Source organism: Aedes albopictus, chromosome 3 (assembly GCF_035046485.1).
Source record: "Aedes albopictus strain Foshan chromosome 3, AalbF5, whole genome shotgun sequence".
Taxonomy (NCBI): Eukaryota; Metazoa; Arthropoda; class Insecta; order Diptera; family Culicidae; genus Aedes; species Aedes albopictus.
Window position 1 is genome coordinate 13,856,655 of NC_085138.1, and position 14,768 is coordinate 13,871,422.

The 14,768-nt window shown below is 38.8% G+C and overlaps 1 protein-coding gene across 1 annotated transcript; it reads right to left on the minus strand.

Moving 5' to 3' along the window:
- Positions 1-13,443: 13,443 nt before the first annotated feature.
- LOC109428015 (uncharacterized) lies at positions 13,444-14,076 on the minus strand. The gene has a single exon (XM_062858560.1). It carries the CDS (start codon positions 14,047-14,049, stop codon positions 13,531-13,533), a length of 519 nt encoding a protein of 172 aa, XP_062714544.1. The 5' UTR covers positions 14,050-14,076; the 3' UTR covers positions 13,444-13,530.
- Positions 14,077-14,768: the final 692 nt, after the last annotated feature.

A 14,768-nucleotide genomic window follows, 5' to 3' on the forward strand; every position in this document is an offset into this window, starting at 1 on the left:
TTGATTTATTATTTTTTCCAACAGTGGGTAGAACATGGCAAAACAGTCGAATATAACATTAACGTTGGACTTGGAATTTTTTCAAGAATTTTTCAATTTCTAAAAAAAATAAAACAAGAGTATATTGGTGCATTGATACAATAATAATATTATGATGCCCGCTGAAAATGAAAAATTTATACCTTGAGCCTACTGTTATCAGTGCAGTAGCAATAATAATTAAAAAAAATCAAATAAAAAGGAGGAGAGATGTAGTAGGCAAATATACGTATTAGGGGTGATACACAAATTATGTCACGCAAAAATCGACCATTTTCAACCCCCCCTCTCCCTATGTCACACTTTTTGTATGAGACCTCAAAAAAATTGTATGGGTCTTCACGTTATGCAAACCCAACCCCCTCCCCCCCTAAAAGCGTGACGTAATTTGTGCATGACCCCTTACAGCAGGCCATGCCATTTCGCAGTAAAGAAATGACCATTCTATTCTGCGTTGTCTTCGCCTACGGACGTGCCTAGAGAAACTGCTACACCGAGAAAAATTTCTACTCAATGACTGAGTTGGCCTTACTCAGAAATCGAAAAATCCTTTGTTTTCTTACTCAGTTTCGGCTAAAAGTGGGACAACCCATTGGCAATGGGTTGTCCCACTTTTAACGGAAACTGAGTAAGAAAACAAAGGATTTTTTGATTTCTGAGTAAGACCAACTCACCCACTGAGTAGAAATTTTTCCCTGTGTACAGTCAGGACCTGGAGTTTTAGTGTATAATTTATCTTTCAGTGTTTTATGTACGGTGGAAGTCCTCGTAAAACTTTAAACTAAAATGCAGACTCCGTCTCAACAATGAATGCCAAGAGACTAATAATACATGATATTTTTTTTTTTCATTTTTATTCTTAAATCATTTAACCTAATTTACAGCTCTATTGTCCACTAGGGCACTGCGAGAGCGATTCCAATTGGAAGCTGTACATACACTTTGTACAGCGCCTAAATGTATTCTATTCTAATTGTACTACATCGAACTGGTTGCCGTTGCGCTGCTTTCACTTTCTACCCTATCATGGTAGAATGATGAGCACGAGGATGTTGATGTGTGGCTGTTGGTTGTTCCTGTTTCCAGTCCGATTGGTGATCCATTATGAGTTGCCGTTCACCGATGTCCAAGTATCCGGGTTCATTTGAGCCATGGGCTCAGAAGAGGGTCAGTGTCAGCTGCTCTCAGGGGGAAAGAGCAACTGACGAAAGTGCCGGGGCTGGGATCGAACCCATGAACATCTGCTTATGAAGCAAACGTGTAGCCCCTACGCCACGGGCCCCAGCAATTTTTTATTTTTGTGTAGGGTAAAAACTTACTTCGTCATATGAGCTTATATCCGTCAAATTAGATAGAGAATAGGCAATATTCCGGCTTGCCTTTGCCAATGACTCATTAGATGGAAACATAAAGATGTAGGCTATCGACAACCAGCTTCTTTAGTACTGGAAATCGGATAGTAATGCAAAATTTCGCGTTTCAATTACGTTAATTATTGAAGAAGGCACCCGTTTGAGAGATGCGTTTGCTTATTAAACTGTGTACCATGGTTCGATTTTAATTTAACTAGAACGACTTTTAAAACTAGGATTAGGCAATTAATTTAAGTAAACAAACAATCTGTACAGCTATAGCTGAAGATGAAGTTAATAAATAAATAATTAATTACGTTCCACTTACTACTTCACATTTTTTTTTGTTTTGCGTATGACGAACGCAAAAAAAATGGCAGAGTAGCAGCTAGAGGAATGATGAATCGCTTTTACGCGTTGGTGCAATGTTTGTTAGCAGTTGCATACACCTGAGGAGGATGCAAGCATTCCACAACCATAGAGGAAGATTTATTCGTTGCACTGTGATTACGTATTATGATCTGATGAGCAAAAATATTGATTGAAATATTTTGGTCGATATTCTGAAGCTACATCCATCTCAATTTAAAAGTTTCTGCTTAATCACACTTTGAACACATGATTTGATTGGAATTGCGAAGAATTTGATCGACTTTTTCAGCAAACACTTATGGTAAAATATTATTTTTGACCGTCCTATGCACCATAGTGACACGTAGAACGTCTGCCGGGAATTGAATTCAGGTTGTGCCCGAAATAGACGTGGACTTGATGGAAATATAATTCGAAGGACAATTCTTCAATATTTTTATTCTAAGTAAATTTTAGTTCTTCAACAATATTGTTTTAAATGATATGGAAGCTTATTTATACATTTATAATTGATACCAAATTGGTCATGAGACGTTAAATGAGGTGCAAGAATAAAACCGATCATTTGGTTGGCGCTTACACAGACGGAAATTAGATGAAAACGCTAACTATTTTCAATTATTCTATGGTTCACTCGGCAAGCCTGCCATTGAAATTTTCGAGGTGTGCTGTTGACGTGATAATGAAAACTCTCGGGTGGATGTGCTCTTCGGGCCAGCCATAAATATACATATACCTACCCAGCTGTAGAACAGCAAGCTTGCCGCGAACGTGCCTCGTATATGATCCCTACCATCACCCCCCGGCCCCGATCCTACCAACAAACGGTGAACTATACTGCTATCAGTTGCCACCTCCCGACACACCGCTCTATCTCGCGTGCCAAACTCACAGTTGTTCGCTCGAAAAGGGTGGTGCGTGTGGCGGTACGATGCGGTGGTGAAGGGCCACATATGTGATAATTAGATATTTTATAATTACTCGAATTTACTGCGTCATAAATTTTCATCAGATTTATGAGTTTGTTCGGTGGATCACGATTTCGGGAAACAAGGCCCTTCCCCTTCTGGCACGAATGGATGATCTGAAAAAAATAATATTACAACGAGCACGCGAACCGGAAGCCGTGAAGCTTTGCGTGACATTTGTGATCGATATGGATGATAATAACGGCTAGTGGTGTTGATGATCGGTTAAACCGGTACTTCCGGTGGATTTAAGGTTATATATTTGTGGTCATAATGATACAGAAGTACCTCTGCCTATGAGTAATGAGAGCTACCTTGAATAGCTGAGTAGCACTCTTATTATTACCTATAAATCCATTATACTTATGCTTATTCTGGAGAGACCACGTACATCTTATCAATAGAAATGAAGTGTTGATATGAGTTTATTTGTTTAGTTTAAGGTCTTCAGTTGATCTAGTGAATATGAGCATAACATTGAAGAGTGGTAGGCAAACTTCTTGTGGGAACATAAAGCCTTGAAGAGAAGATGAAGTTTATTTAAGTAATAATCGTAGAATTCTCATTTGATTAGTAGTTAGACAGTTTAGAGAAGAAAAAACCCTATTTAATCCACCTAGCGGTGATGGTGCCTTTCTCGTGCCATAAAGTATCCTTTCAACAAAACACAAGTGATAAATTAAGTCCACTCAATATGGATATATTTTATATGAGCATGATCGAAATTTCAATTGTGGATTTTTTTATAATTCCGAATATTTTCCGAATATCCAAGGAGAACCATTTTACTTGGTTTCAGAGAATAAATTCTAGAAAACAATCGCCGTATTTAATATTGAGGCATCACATATATTTATAGATATTCAAGTAATCATTTTTTAAATCTTGACATATTTTCCATGCAAAATATACACAGCAGATAAATTTGTAATTTCTGACGTAATTTTTGGCATTTCCGAACGTAATTTTACCTGTTTATATCGTCGTTTTCCAACAATTATCACACTCATCATGTACACCCTGTTTAGCACCGGAAAATGTCAACGAACCTGTTCCAGAAGATGGGGTAGTGGAGGTAATTTGGCCCGGGGCATGTATTTTGGCCCACCCTGGGTTTTTATTACGTTTATCATAATTATCTCTACCAAATCTTGGCAAATGATTATTGGAAGTTCCAATAATCATTTGCCAAGATTTGGTAGAGATTATATGATAAATGTAATAAAAACCCCAGGGTGTGCCAAAATACATACCCCGGGCCAAAATACCTCCACTACCCTTCTCGCTTATTTTCGAATAGGATGAATATGGGAGCGTAAGATTACTAATGATGGAACACACATCCTATATGAATTGTTTGTCGGTTATGTTCTAGCGATTTCTAGAACGCGATTTAAGAGTGTACCATCAAACTCGGTGAAATAGCTAAACGGCGGCGGCTAATTTGCTGCATTGAATGTAGTTTTTTCATCACTACGTGAGTGATGTGCAGCTTAAACAATGTGGTTGCTTAAGAATATTTTTGTAACGGCCTTACCTGTTTTACCACTCCTTTGGCATTACACAGCAAAAAAAATTTTGTGATATCACATCATTTTCGCAGCACATCAGTCACGTCGTAAAACTGATGTAAAAATTACATCCTTCCCACGCAGCAAATCAGCCGCCGTAGCTTGAAAGTGGGTCTAGCAATCGCTAGAACTGGATTGATGGATAAATCATACATAACTAAAATATTGGCATGGATTCGTACACGGATCCGTTGATTGTGAGGCATATCCCTTACCTCTCGGCTATTTCACCGAGTTAGAAGGTAGGTGATAAATATGATACTGCTTTCTAGGTATCTGCTGGAATGGGTTTGTTGACACTTTCCAGTGCCACCAAGGGTGTACATGGTGCGTGTGATAATAGTTGAAAAACGATATAACAGAGCGAAATTACGTTCGGAATTGGATACGTCGCCAGAAATTACGCGCTTGGATATTACAAAATTATTTGCTGTGTACACAGCAAAAAAAAATCTTGTGATATCACATCATTTTCGCTGCACATCAGTCGCGTCGTAAAAATAATGTACAAATTACATCCTTTCCGCGCAGCAAATTGGCCGCCGCAGCTTCAAAGTGGGTCTAGCAATCGCTAGAACCAGATCGATAGATGAATGATATATAAGTAAAATATTGGCATAGATTCGTACACGGATCCGTTGATTGTGAGGTATATCCCTAACCTCTCGGCTATTTCACCGAGTTCGAAGGTGGCTGATAAATATGGTACTGCTTCCAGGTTTTTCTGCTGGAATAGGTTTGTTGACACTTTCCGGTGCCAACCAGGGTGTACATGGTTAGTGTGATAAATGTTGAAAAATGATGTAACCGAGTTAAAAATTACATTCGAAAATGGATACATCGTCGAGAATTACGCGCCTGGATATTACAAAATTATTTGATGTGTAGGGTCATTTTTGACCCGAACCGTACACGGAAACGCCAAACTACCCAAAATTGAGTCCTTTTGACGCAATTCCATAGTTCGGCCCAATAAGCCAAAATTTGAGTAAATCGATTAAACTCACGCTAGGTAGATTGCCATTACTTGCTTTGCTAAAAATTAAACTCAAGAGTAGGTAATTTTTTTGAGTAAATCGACATTTACCCAAAATTGGCTTATTGGGGTCAAGGACCTCCTTTGGGTAGATGCATCTCTGTTTGTTTTTGACAACATCGGTGAGCCAGAGAGGGAAAACAACCTAATTTTGGGTAACGAGTTTATTCGATATACTCAATTTTGAGTAAAATCGACCCAAATATTAGGTAGTTTGGATACACCACGCCAGCGACCTGTTTCCAACGTGATGCAAAAGGAAGGTTAAGAGCTTAAAATCAGTTTAATACGCGCTACCGAGGTCCAACGACCCACCTTAATATCTCCCTGATAACATAATTTTTCATATGACATGTTTACACTAATCGATAGCATTTTAAATTTTCTATCTTCTCAACCAATAAAACTTGGAATTTTACCAACTAATAAAATCGACAATGATTTTTCATAAGGGCCTAACTGACTTGATCGATTTCTCTTCGTCGACTCTCTCTTTCGCTAATAACTTGATCAAAACAAACAAAATCATTATTCATTTTTTTCTATAGCAACATGCAGTGGTCTTCTTTGCATTTCAACCAAAAAATCTTTGAAAAACTCAATACACATTCTTTGATAACACAAAGAGAGGATCGATGAAGAGAACTCGAAAATGTCAGTTAGGCCCAAATGAAAAATCAGTGTCGAAATATTAAAATTAAAAACCAATTTCAGCCATTTCTGATGTAAGAATGCGGAAGGTTTGTCCGCAGATTTACAGATCGAAATGGAGCAAAGTTGTAAAACTTGATGTGAAAATCTCTTTGCTTACTCGCAAAATTTATGATTTGTGCAAGAAGGGCCGTTTTAAGTGTAAAAATGAGTATTTTGTAGTCCAAAATCGCGAGTACTTTTGGGGCAAAATGCGCCGGCCTTCGCCGTAACTCCAAAACAGCCGTTGGCGTTTGAATTATGACTAAAGTAACACAGACGAAAATCAGAACCTTTCAAATGTGCATTTATTGCGTTATTAGCTGCAGCACTAACGCCGAGTAAACGCCGTGATGCATGCAACACTCAAACCACGTTATTTCTTGGCGTGTGACATTTCGTGGCGCATTTTTCCCGTAACGGGCGGCGTGATTTACCCCGAAAAACTGAAAAACACATATTTGATCAATAATTTTAAAAAATCATAGCATAGCTTCTACAATGTTATTTGATTTAACCAGGGCCGGATTTACGGGGGGGCCAGGGGGGCCATGGCCCCGGGCCCCCACATTTTAGGGGCCCCCACATTTTAGGGGCCCCCACAAAATAATACTTCCCAAAAATGTGAAACAATACAATTTTGAAAGGATGTTAATGACATGACAAAAAATTTGTTTTTTTTTTTCTAATGTTACTTCCTTCTTCGGAAAATTTTGGTCGGAATTCAACATTTCAAAGGGGGTTCACAAATAAAGTCGTCATGATTTTTTTAACAAATTCGATAAGTTTAAAGGTTTTCTTCAATTTTCATCAAATACATTTATTATTTTTGTCATCCTTGACGAATCAAAGAGCACTGTGGCAAAAGAAGAATGAAATTTGTTTCGGCCTAATTGGAAAGATCATTGATACACTAGTTTACAGCATTTTTGAACTCGGTAAGCTGATGATCATTTTTGGTGTAGAATCATGCCCTGAGTTTGAAAACGCGAAAGAAAAAAAATACAGTAGAGCGGAAATTTTTTCGACTTTCCATACAAGGTTGATGATTTGAAATCGATTTTTGTTCTATTTTCAAGCAAAGTCCTTCAATTCAAACATCTCATTCTTCGTAATCAATGCTCCGATTGAGTTGAAATTTTTACTGTAACTCGCCTACATATGATATGTCAAATAAACGTCGAGAAAGAATTTTTAAGTTGTTTTTTTCTTATTGAAAAAAATAGATTTCTTCAAAAAATTTTGAGAATTTTGCTAAAATTTAAGAAGATCGTCCCTAAAACTCGCCAATATCTTCAATTTCATCAATCTGACGCAAATCCTGTATTGAGATGATCGAATGGTATTGTATTCAGCTTTTAATTTATGGGAAAAGATTTGAAATTGGTTGAACAAAACGCAATATATTTGAATTTTAGTAAATTACATATTTTGAAAAGTTACAAAACTCGATATTGAGCTAAAACTCAAAAACTGTTCTACTTTAATTTTATTGAAGGTCGGTTTCGAAATCAGCACTAAATTGTGCTTCAAAAATTTTGGTCGTTGACAGAAGTTCACGACTTTCATTTTATTTTGTAAACTTGTGTAACTGTTCTGTGGCTTACACAAACTTCCTCTAAAATTTGATAACAATATTTCATAAATAAATCAGTCTTCTGCAATTGCACAAGATGTTTAACAACAGTTCTGGTAAAAATCTTTGTCTGAGTTCTGGAAAATTTACAAAACTGTGTAGAATGGAGAGCCAAAAAGTTCCTGCTAAATATTCGTGTATATAGAGAAACTCTAGCAAGTTCAAGAAACACAGACCGGAACTCTTTGAAATAAATTGCATAAAAGGAATATTTCGAAGAGTTTCGGTCTGTATTTCTTCAGTTCTTAAGAGATATTATTTCTGAATTAGGGATGTAATTTTGGTGAACTTCCGACAAAACTCATGGGAAATTTCTGAAGAAATTTGTGGAAAAATATTAATAGATGATGAAATTCTGATTTTTTCCTTCGGCTTAAAAATCGTCTTAGATCGCCACCAAACATTTTCTAGAAATTTCTCAAAAAATCAAAAAGAAGTACATAAATTGAAGTCAGAAGCTCCGTCAGGAACGCACTACAGATCATCGCTAAAATTTCACAAATAGTTACTATATTACAACTATATTAGAATATAGCAAATATATTGGAAGTTCCTTTTCTTAATACCACTATAAAATTTCCATAAAGTTTTACCAGAAGTTGATTTCAGAATTTTGTCGAAAATTCTTATGGGAAGTCGGTAAAAACTTCTCTCACTAAGCATTGTACTAGAAATTATTTTTAAAGCTTGCGCAAAAACTACCTCTGCGAGTGCATTATAAATAAACTAAAAAATTCTTGAAGATTTCTGCTATAAGTTCTACTTCAAATTTCTGTGTTAAAAATTTTATGCCACGAGCACACTCGCGAAAAAAACGTTTTTTTACTTAACGTAATTTCTTGTAATATTGTTTTTACGCTAGAATCAAATCTGAATGTCATAAGTAACATGGGTAGCATTTTTTTTTTTTGTAATAAGATTCAAAATCTTCCACAACGACAATAGTAAGGTACACCGGGGCAAGTTGAAACGGGTGGGGCAAGATGAAACAGCGGGTTAACATGATGTTTTCTATTGTTGATAAACAATTTGATCGCCATAAAACATAGTTTTTGATTCAAGCAATCTTTTAGCGAAGGATGAATTTTAAAATTGTATTGAAATCTATATCAAAACTTCGCGTTTCATCTTGCCCCACCCGTTTCAACTTGCCCCGGTGTACCTTACATTTTGTTTGATTTTTTTTCACGATTTTTTTCCATTCTATATAAGCAAATATATATCTTTTAGAAAGAGGGCCCCCACAACACTGTGGCCCCGGGCCCCCACATTTGTAAATCCGGCTCTGGATTTAACGTTTTCAATAATTGGAAGAAAACACATTGAACTTTAGGATGCCGGCAACTACACTGAAAATATTCTACACGTTCGAGCCACATGTTTCAAACATGAATTTTCACTACGTTATCCAAGTATTTAACGTGTCAATCCAGTCATAGATATACTTTTCGATATCATGTGTAAAACACGTTAGTTTAGTTTGGTATCATTAATGTCAAATTTCTTAGAATATCAGTACCGGGAACCCTGCTGCGGGTTCCTGTTCACCAAAAATGAGGCAAGCTAAGACATACTCAACGCAGGCGATTTTTTTTTGATTAAATTCAATTTTATTTCTATATTTGTGTGTTTTACATAGTTGTTTTGTTTAAGTGATTTAATTTTACATTTTTTATCCTTTCTTCTCTTTGTGTAGCATCAATGATGTTTGTTTGTGTGTGTTTCCTTAGAGTGTTGGTTTGTGTTGATACAATATGGGTATCGGTGTTATTTTAATTTGATAACCTACTTACATACTACTACAAACAACAATTTGATAACCTAATTGACCAACGCTCGGATGAGCGGGTGTTCCGAGCTTGAGGCGCTCGCTATGAAACCGTCGATGGCATCTTCAATGCGATCGTTGACCGTCTTGCACCCTGCTGCACGGTGCAAATCGATTATCCGCGTGTCGAACGGGGCATCCAGAATCATCCGGAGCAGTCGGTTCTGCACCACTTGGAGTTTCCTCTTATGCGTTTCGGCGCACGTCCCCCACACCGGCATGGCGTAGTTTACCATCGGAGCGATGATCATTTTGAAGGTGGCCAGCTTGTTGGTTCGCGACAGCCGGGACCGCCGGCAGATCAGTGGGTACAGCGCCTTCAGTAGACCGTTGCACCTGTTCTTGAGCTTGTCGGTGTGGGAATGATACGTCCGGTTGTCGTCGAATGTAATGCCGAGGTAGTCGACCTCCTTGGACCATTCGACAGGACAGCCGTTCACTCGGATGAAACAGCCGGGAGGTGGGAGCAGCTTTGGTGAGGGCCGATGTCGGAAGAGGATGGCCTGGCTCTTCGACTCGTTCACCTTGATCTTCCAGGCCGCGAGGTACGAAACGTACGCCGTGACGCCTCGTTGCAGTCTCGAACGGTAGTCGTTCGGCTTTCGTCCGTTGGCCATGATTCCGCTGTCGTCGGCATACAGCGCGAGGGTGCAACCGGCGGGGAGTTGTGGAACATCGGACGTGTACACGTTGTACAAGATAGGGCCCAGAAGACTACCTTGCGGGACACCTGCTGCAACGTCTTGGATTTCCGAAGTGGCACCTGAAAGATGTACTTGGAAGGATCGGTTCGAGAGATAGCTCCTTACCATTTTCACCAGGTAGCTGGGGAAGTTCGCTTTCATCAGCTTGTGGACCAGTCCGTCGTGCCACACATTATCGAAAGCCTTCTCGACGTCCAGTAGAGCAATGGCCGTGTTGTTCGATAGTGCCTTGTTCCGATGTATCGTATTTTCCACTCGCACCAGCTGGTGGACGGTGGAATGTCCCTTGCGGAAACCAAATTGCTCCGGTGCGATAACCTGATGCTCGTCAATGTGTGCCATCAATCGTTGGAGGATTAGCCGCTCGAACAGTTTGCTCACTGCCGACAGCAGCGTGATTGGTCTGTAGCTTGTTGGGGCTGTTGGATCCTTCCCAGGTTTCGGAATAGGGATGACTTTCCCTACCTTCCACCTAGCCGGGAAGTATGCCAACCGGAAGCAACTGTTGAAGACCGACGCCAGGAAGCGGTATGCTTTGGCGGAGAGCTTCTTCAGCGCTAGGTTGAAGATACCATCTGTACCGGGGGTTTTCATGTTTTTCCCGCGCTTCACTACCAATCGGACCTCCTCTTCAGTCACCTGACCGGCAAACGGAGCGTCGACGACTCGATCCAGCCGGTTCATGGATTGCCGTACCGCTGCTTCGTGTGGGCTTACCATGGTGGCACCAAGATTGTGTGCTTCGACGAGCTTGGCGGTCAACGCAGGCGAGTTCGATGATGCACATTAAGTTATAGGCGCACCATTTCCATTATCGATACATAAACACACTGTCAAACACGATCAAATCATGTGCAAAAGACAGTGGTTTAGAACCTAAATTATTCAACATCTGATTCGAAAGAATTACACGTTAATATAGCTTGCTGTTTTCAACGATACATTAACGTGTAAAAGAACATGAATGAGGCGTGTTGATTATTTTCAGAGTAGAATGATCATTATTATTGAATTGATTAGAGGAATTTACATTTCAATTTCACTGGAAAAAGTCAAGTAACCGTTCGCAAATTATTTTTTCAGGGGATTTTCATGGATTAAGTGAAACCCGCTTGGAAGTGAAACTCCAAAAAAAAGTTATTGGAAATTTCGCACTGTATCGTATTATAAATTGTACAGTGACCCCACAATTTATGAATCGGCAAAAATGACCACAATTTATGGATCACTCATTTGATCAACATGGTGATTCATAAATAGTGTACAAAATTAAGGTGATTCATATGTGTATGGTTTTCAATTTCAAGTGGGTTTTACTATCCTAGGTTTTACTGCAGTCGAAAGTATGCAAAATCGAATCGTGTGTCATCCATCACTAACGATCCATGCATGAATGTGATGATGGCAATATGTTCTGTGCATTCAGTTGTTTCCTCATTTTCAAGGGAACTATTTGGTGGTCACCGATAGCACGGAAACTAACCGAATTTTTTATTCACGCGTTTAGTATCATTCAGGCGTAACTACAATGATCATTTCTCTTCATCGATTTTCTCTTCAGATTATCCCGGGAAATACGACCTATATTCTGATGATCTCTTGGTGTTTCGGTGAAGGAGAACTAGGACTAGCATCCAAAACAAAAACACCCGAACATGATTTGCCGGTCAAGTTATTATTCAAGAGAAAATCGATGAAGAGAAATCGATCATTGTGGATACGCCCGTATGTAACTGAGCGCAAGAATTTCACCTTTTCGAGTATAGGCCAAATTATACCATAATAGCAAATACTAGCACAATTATACAGAATTAATAGGGGAAATTACCTATTCTCGGCCGTTTTGTTCTCTTCGTCTTTGGGGGTTTTTTGAAACCTATTGAACTCAAAGTTGGCTTCAAATCCTTCCTAACTAGGCTGAATTATATGGCCAAGTTTCAGGCAATTTGGCTGACAAAAACCCCCCATGACGAAGAGAACAAACCTGCCGATAATACCCATTGTCACCCTATTTCAAATTCATAATGACTTGTTAGCTTGTTTGGAAGCGAAAAATTACTTAAATTCTACTGAAAATCTTATGTAGATTTTTTCCATCCAATCTCACATTTGAAACGACAACCAGTGTTGCCACATTTAAATCTGTATTTTGCCTTTCAAAAATCTTTATAATCTGTAGCACCATTTTTTGTCAAAAATCTGTATGAAATCTGTAATATTTCGCGAAAAATCTGTTTGAAATTCTGCAAGTTTCTGAAAAATCTGTATAATCTGTATCATTTCCAAAAATCTGTACATCTGTACATACAGAATTCTGTATGAAAAGCTGCAAGAAAATCTGTATGATTACAGAAAAATCTGTATATGTGGCAACCCTGACGACAACTTCGTGAGTGTAATGATCAAGGAACTGGTTACGCTATCGATGGCTGTATTTGACGCAACTGTGTTACCTTCGCTTTGCAACCAATGTTCATTCACGCAGCGTGCGTCGCGTCGACTCACACACGAATGAGATGATCGTGATTCGATTTTAGGAAGATTGCCGTACTGATTCGTCATTCCAAAACACGATTTTGACAATATGGGCTGGATAATCGGACAAATCAGTCGATTTCAGGATGGAGCTTCCGTTCAATGCACCTAACCGCCGTCTAGCACGTTAGCGCCGCTCTTTCGTCGTCGTCGTTTGCTCTCACATTCTCTCCTACTCTCGTTTTCTTGGTGTGCACTGTGCTGCGGCGGCCGTCGTCGCGGTCGTCACCTGCTAACCAAATTACACCTGTCGCTCGGGTGAAAAATGCTGGCCCGGATCACTAAATCGGCCATAACTCCGGAACGCCTTGACCGATCCGAACCATTTTCAATAGCAAACAATGCGGTAAAATTCCGGTTCGATTCGAGCTATAATCCGAAAAATCGGCCAATGGGAAGTGCCTTAAAAGTGAGTGAACTTATTTTGTTCACAGACACACATACATACACACATACAGACATCATCTCAATTCGTCGAACTGAGTTGATTGGTATATGTGACTTGACCCTCCGAGCCTTCTAACGAAAATTTTTTTTTTGAGTGAACATATAGCCTTTCAGTTCACTTAGGTGAACGAGAAAGGCAAAAATATCGTTAACTGCTCCTAGGATAAGATTCTGAAACTAAATGAATAAACAACTAAGAATTATTATGCATCGAACGGTCAATAACGTTTTATTGTCCACCAATTTTCACGTCATATTTCTATGTTACATTCTTCCGCATATTTTTTTATTTTAACTGCAGAACAATGATATTTCTTGTAATTTTTTTAAGATTCGTAAGATAAGGATGCGATTATTTTTGCACTGTAATTGACCATTCTAGGCCCATTTTCAACTGTCCATCCTTCACCAATCGTCCAACGATTAGATAATCACCTGGCGGCAGCGGCAAAGCCTCCGGAAGCTCGAACTTGTAGTCATTTATAGTAAACCGTCCCTTTGGAAGCGGACACGTTCCTGGCTCCGGAATGTTGGACACTTCTCTGATCTTCGGCACAATAAGCGTATCCTTATTTACAAAGTCGCAAAATGTCAATTTCTGCTCCATAATCTTCTGATAGCGACCCGTTACAAGATTTTTACGCAACACTATATTAACAAACTGAACGTTTTCGCCGATGTTCTGGAACAGGTCCCACGATCCCGTGATAAGCAACAAATTGCGCGACTTTTTCGTGACTCTCAACGTGCCGGGGTTGTAGAACTCGAGATCAGTTTCAGGATCCAATCGGTAGCTGTTGATGGTCACATCGGATGCCCGGTTGAGCTGAACAAGGAAAAGGCACAGTAAGCCAATGATCTTGATGTGCATCGTTGTGGCCGTTTGACTTCATGGGAGGGAAAGTACAACTGAGCAATATCGATATGAAACTTTGGACATAAATAATCTTAATCAAGTCATGTACAGTTGCAAATAATATTCTAGACTAACAAATCAAAACGGCGAAACACCCACTGTGACCTGATGTATGTATGAATTTCTATGTATCACATTTCAGCAATATCAGAAAGAAAGGAGTCAGAATGCTGTATGTTTTTACGGAAGTGACTTAATTTTACACGTTCGTTCAGAGTTTGCCACTGCATTCAGGTGAATCGTAACATAGACATGTTATGAACAATTGATGGGGACTGTTTGCATGCGAGCTGTGCATTAGGTTTATCAAATTTTGTTATCTACACTATGAAAGTCGCTCTCTGTAGACTCGCTGGGACTGGTTTATTTTCAAAAGTTTGTAGAAAACTGGAATTTGTGTGCTCTTCTAGATTCAAGCCACATAAAACGAAACCTTCAAATTTGAGACATAAACATTGAGCTGCTATTTACCTTGCAATCTCAAACGCCTCAAATTTAAATTTTCGAGTAATAAAAAGACACTTTCACTCGTGTGTGAAGTTCATAACTTTCTCAATTTTCAACCGATGTTCAACCTCTTTTTGTGAATCTTTTTTCTTTTTTTAAATCATGCAAAATATAAGTTTAAAAAAAAATATTTTTGTAATTACGTTTCAAAAGTGCTTACTTTTCAT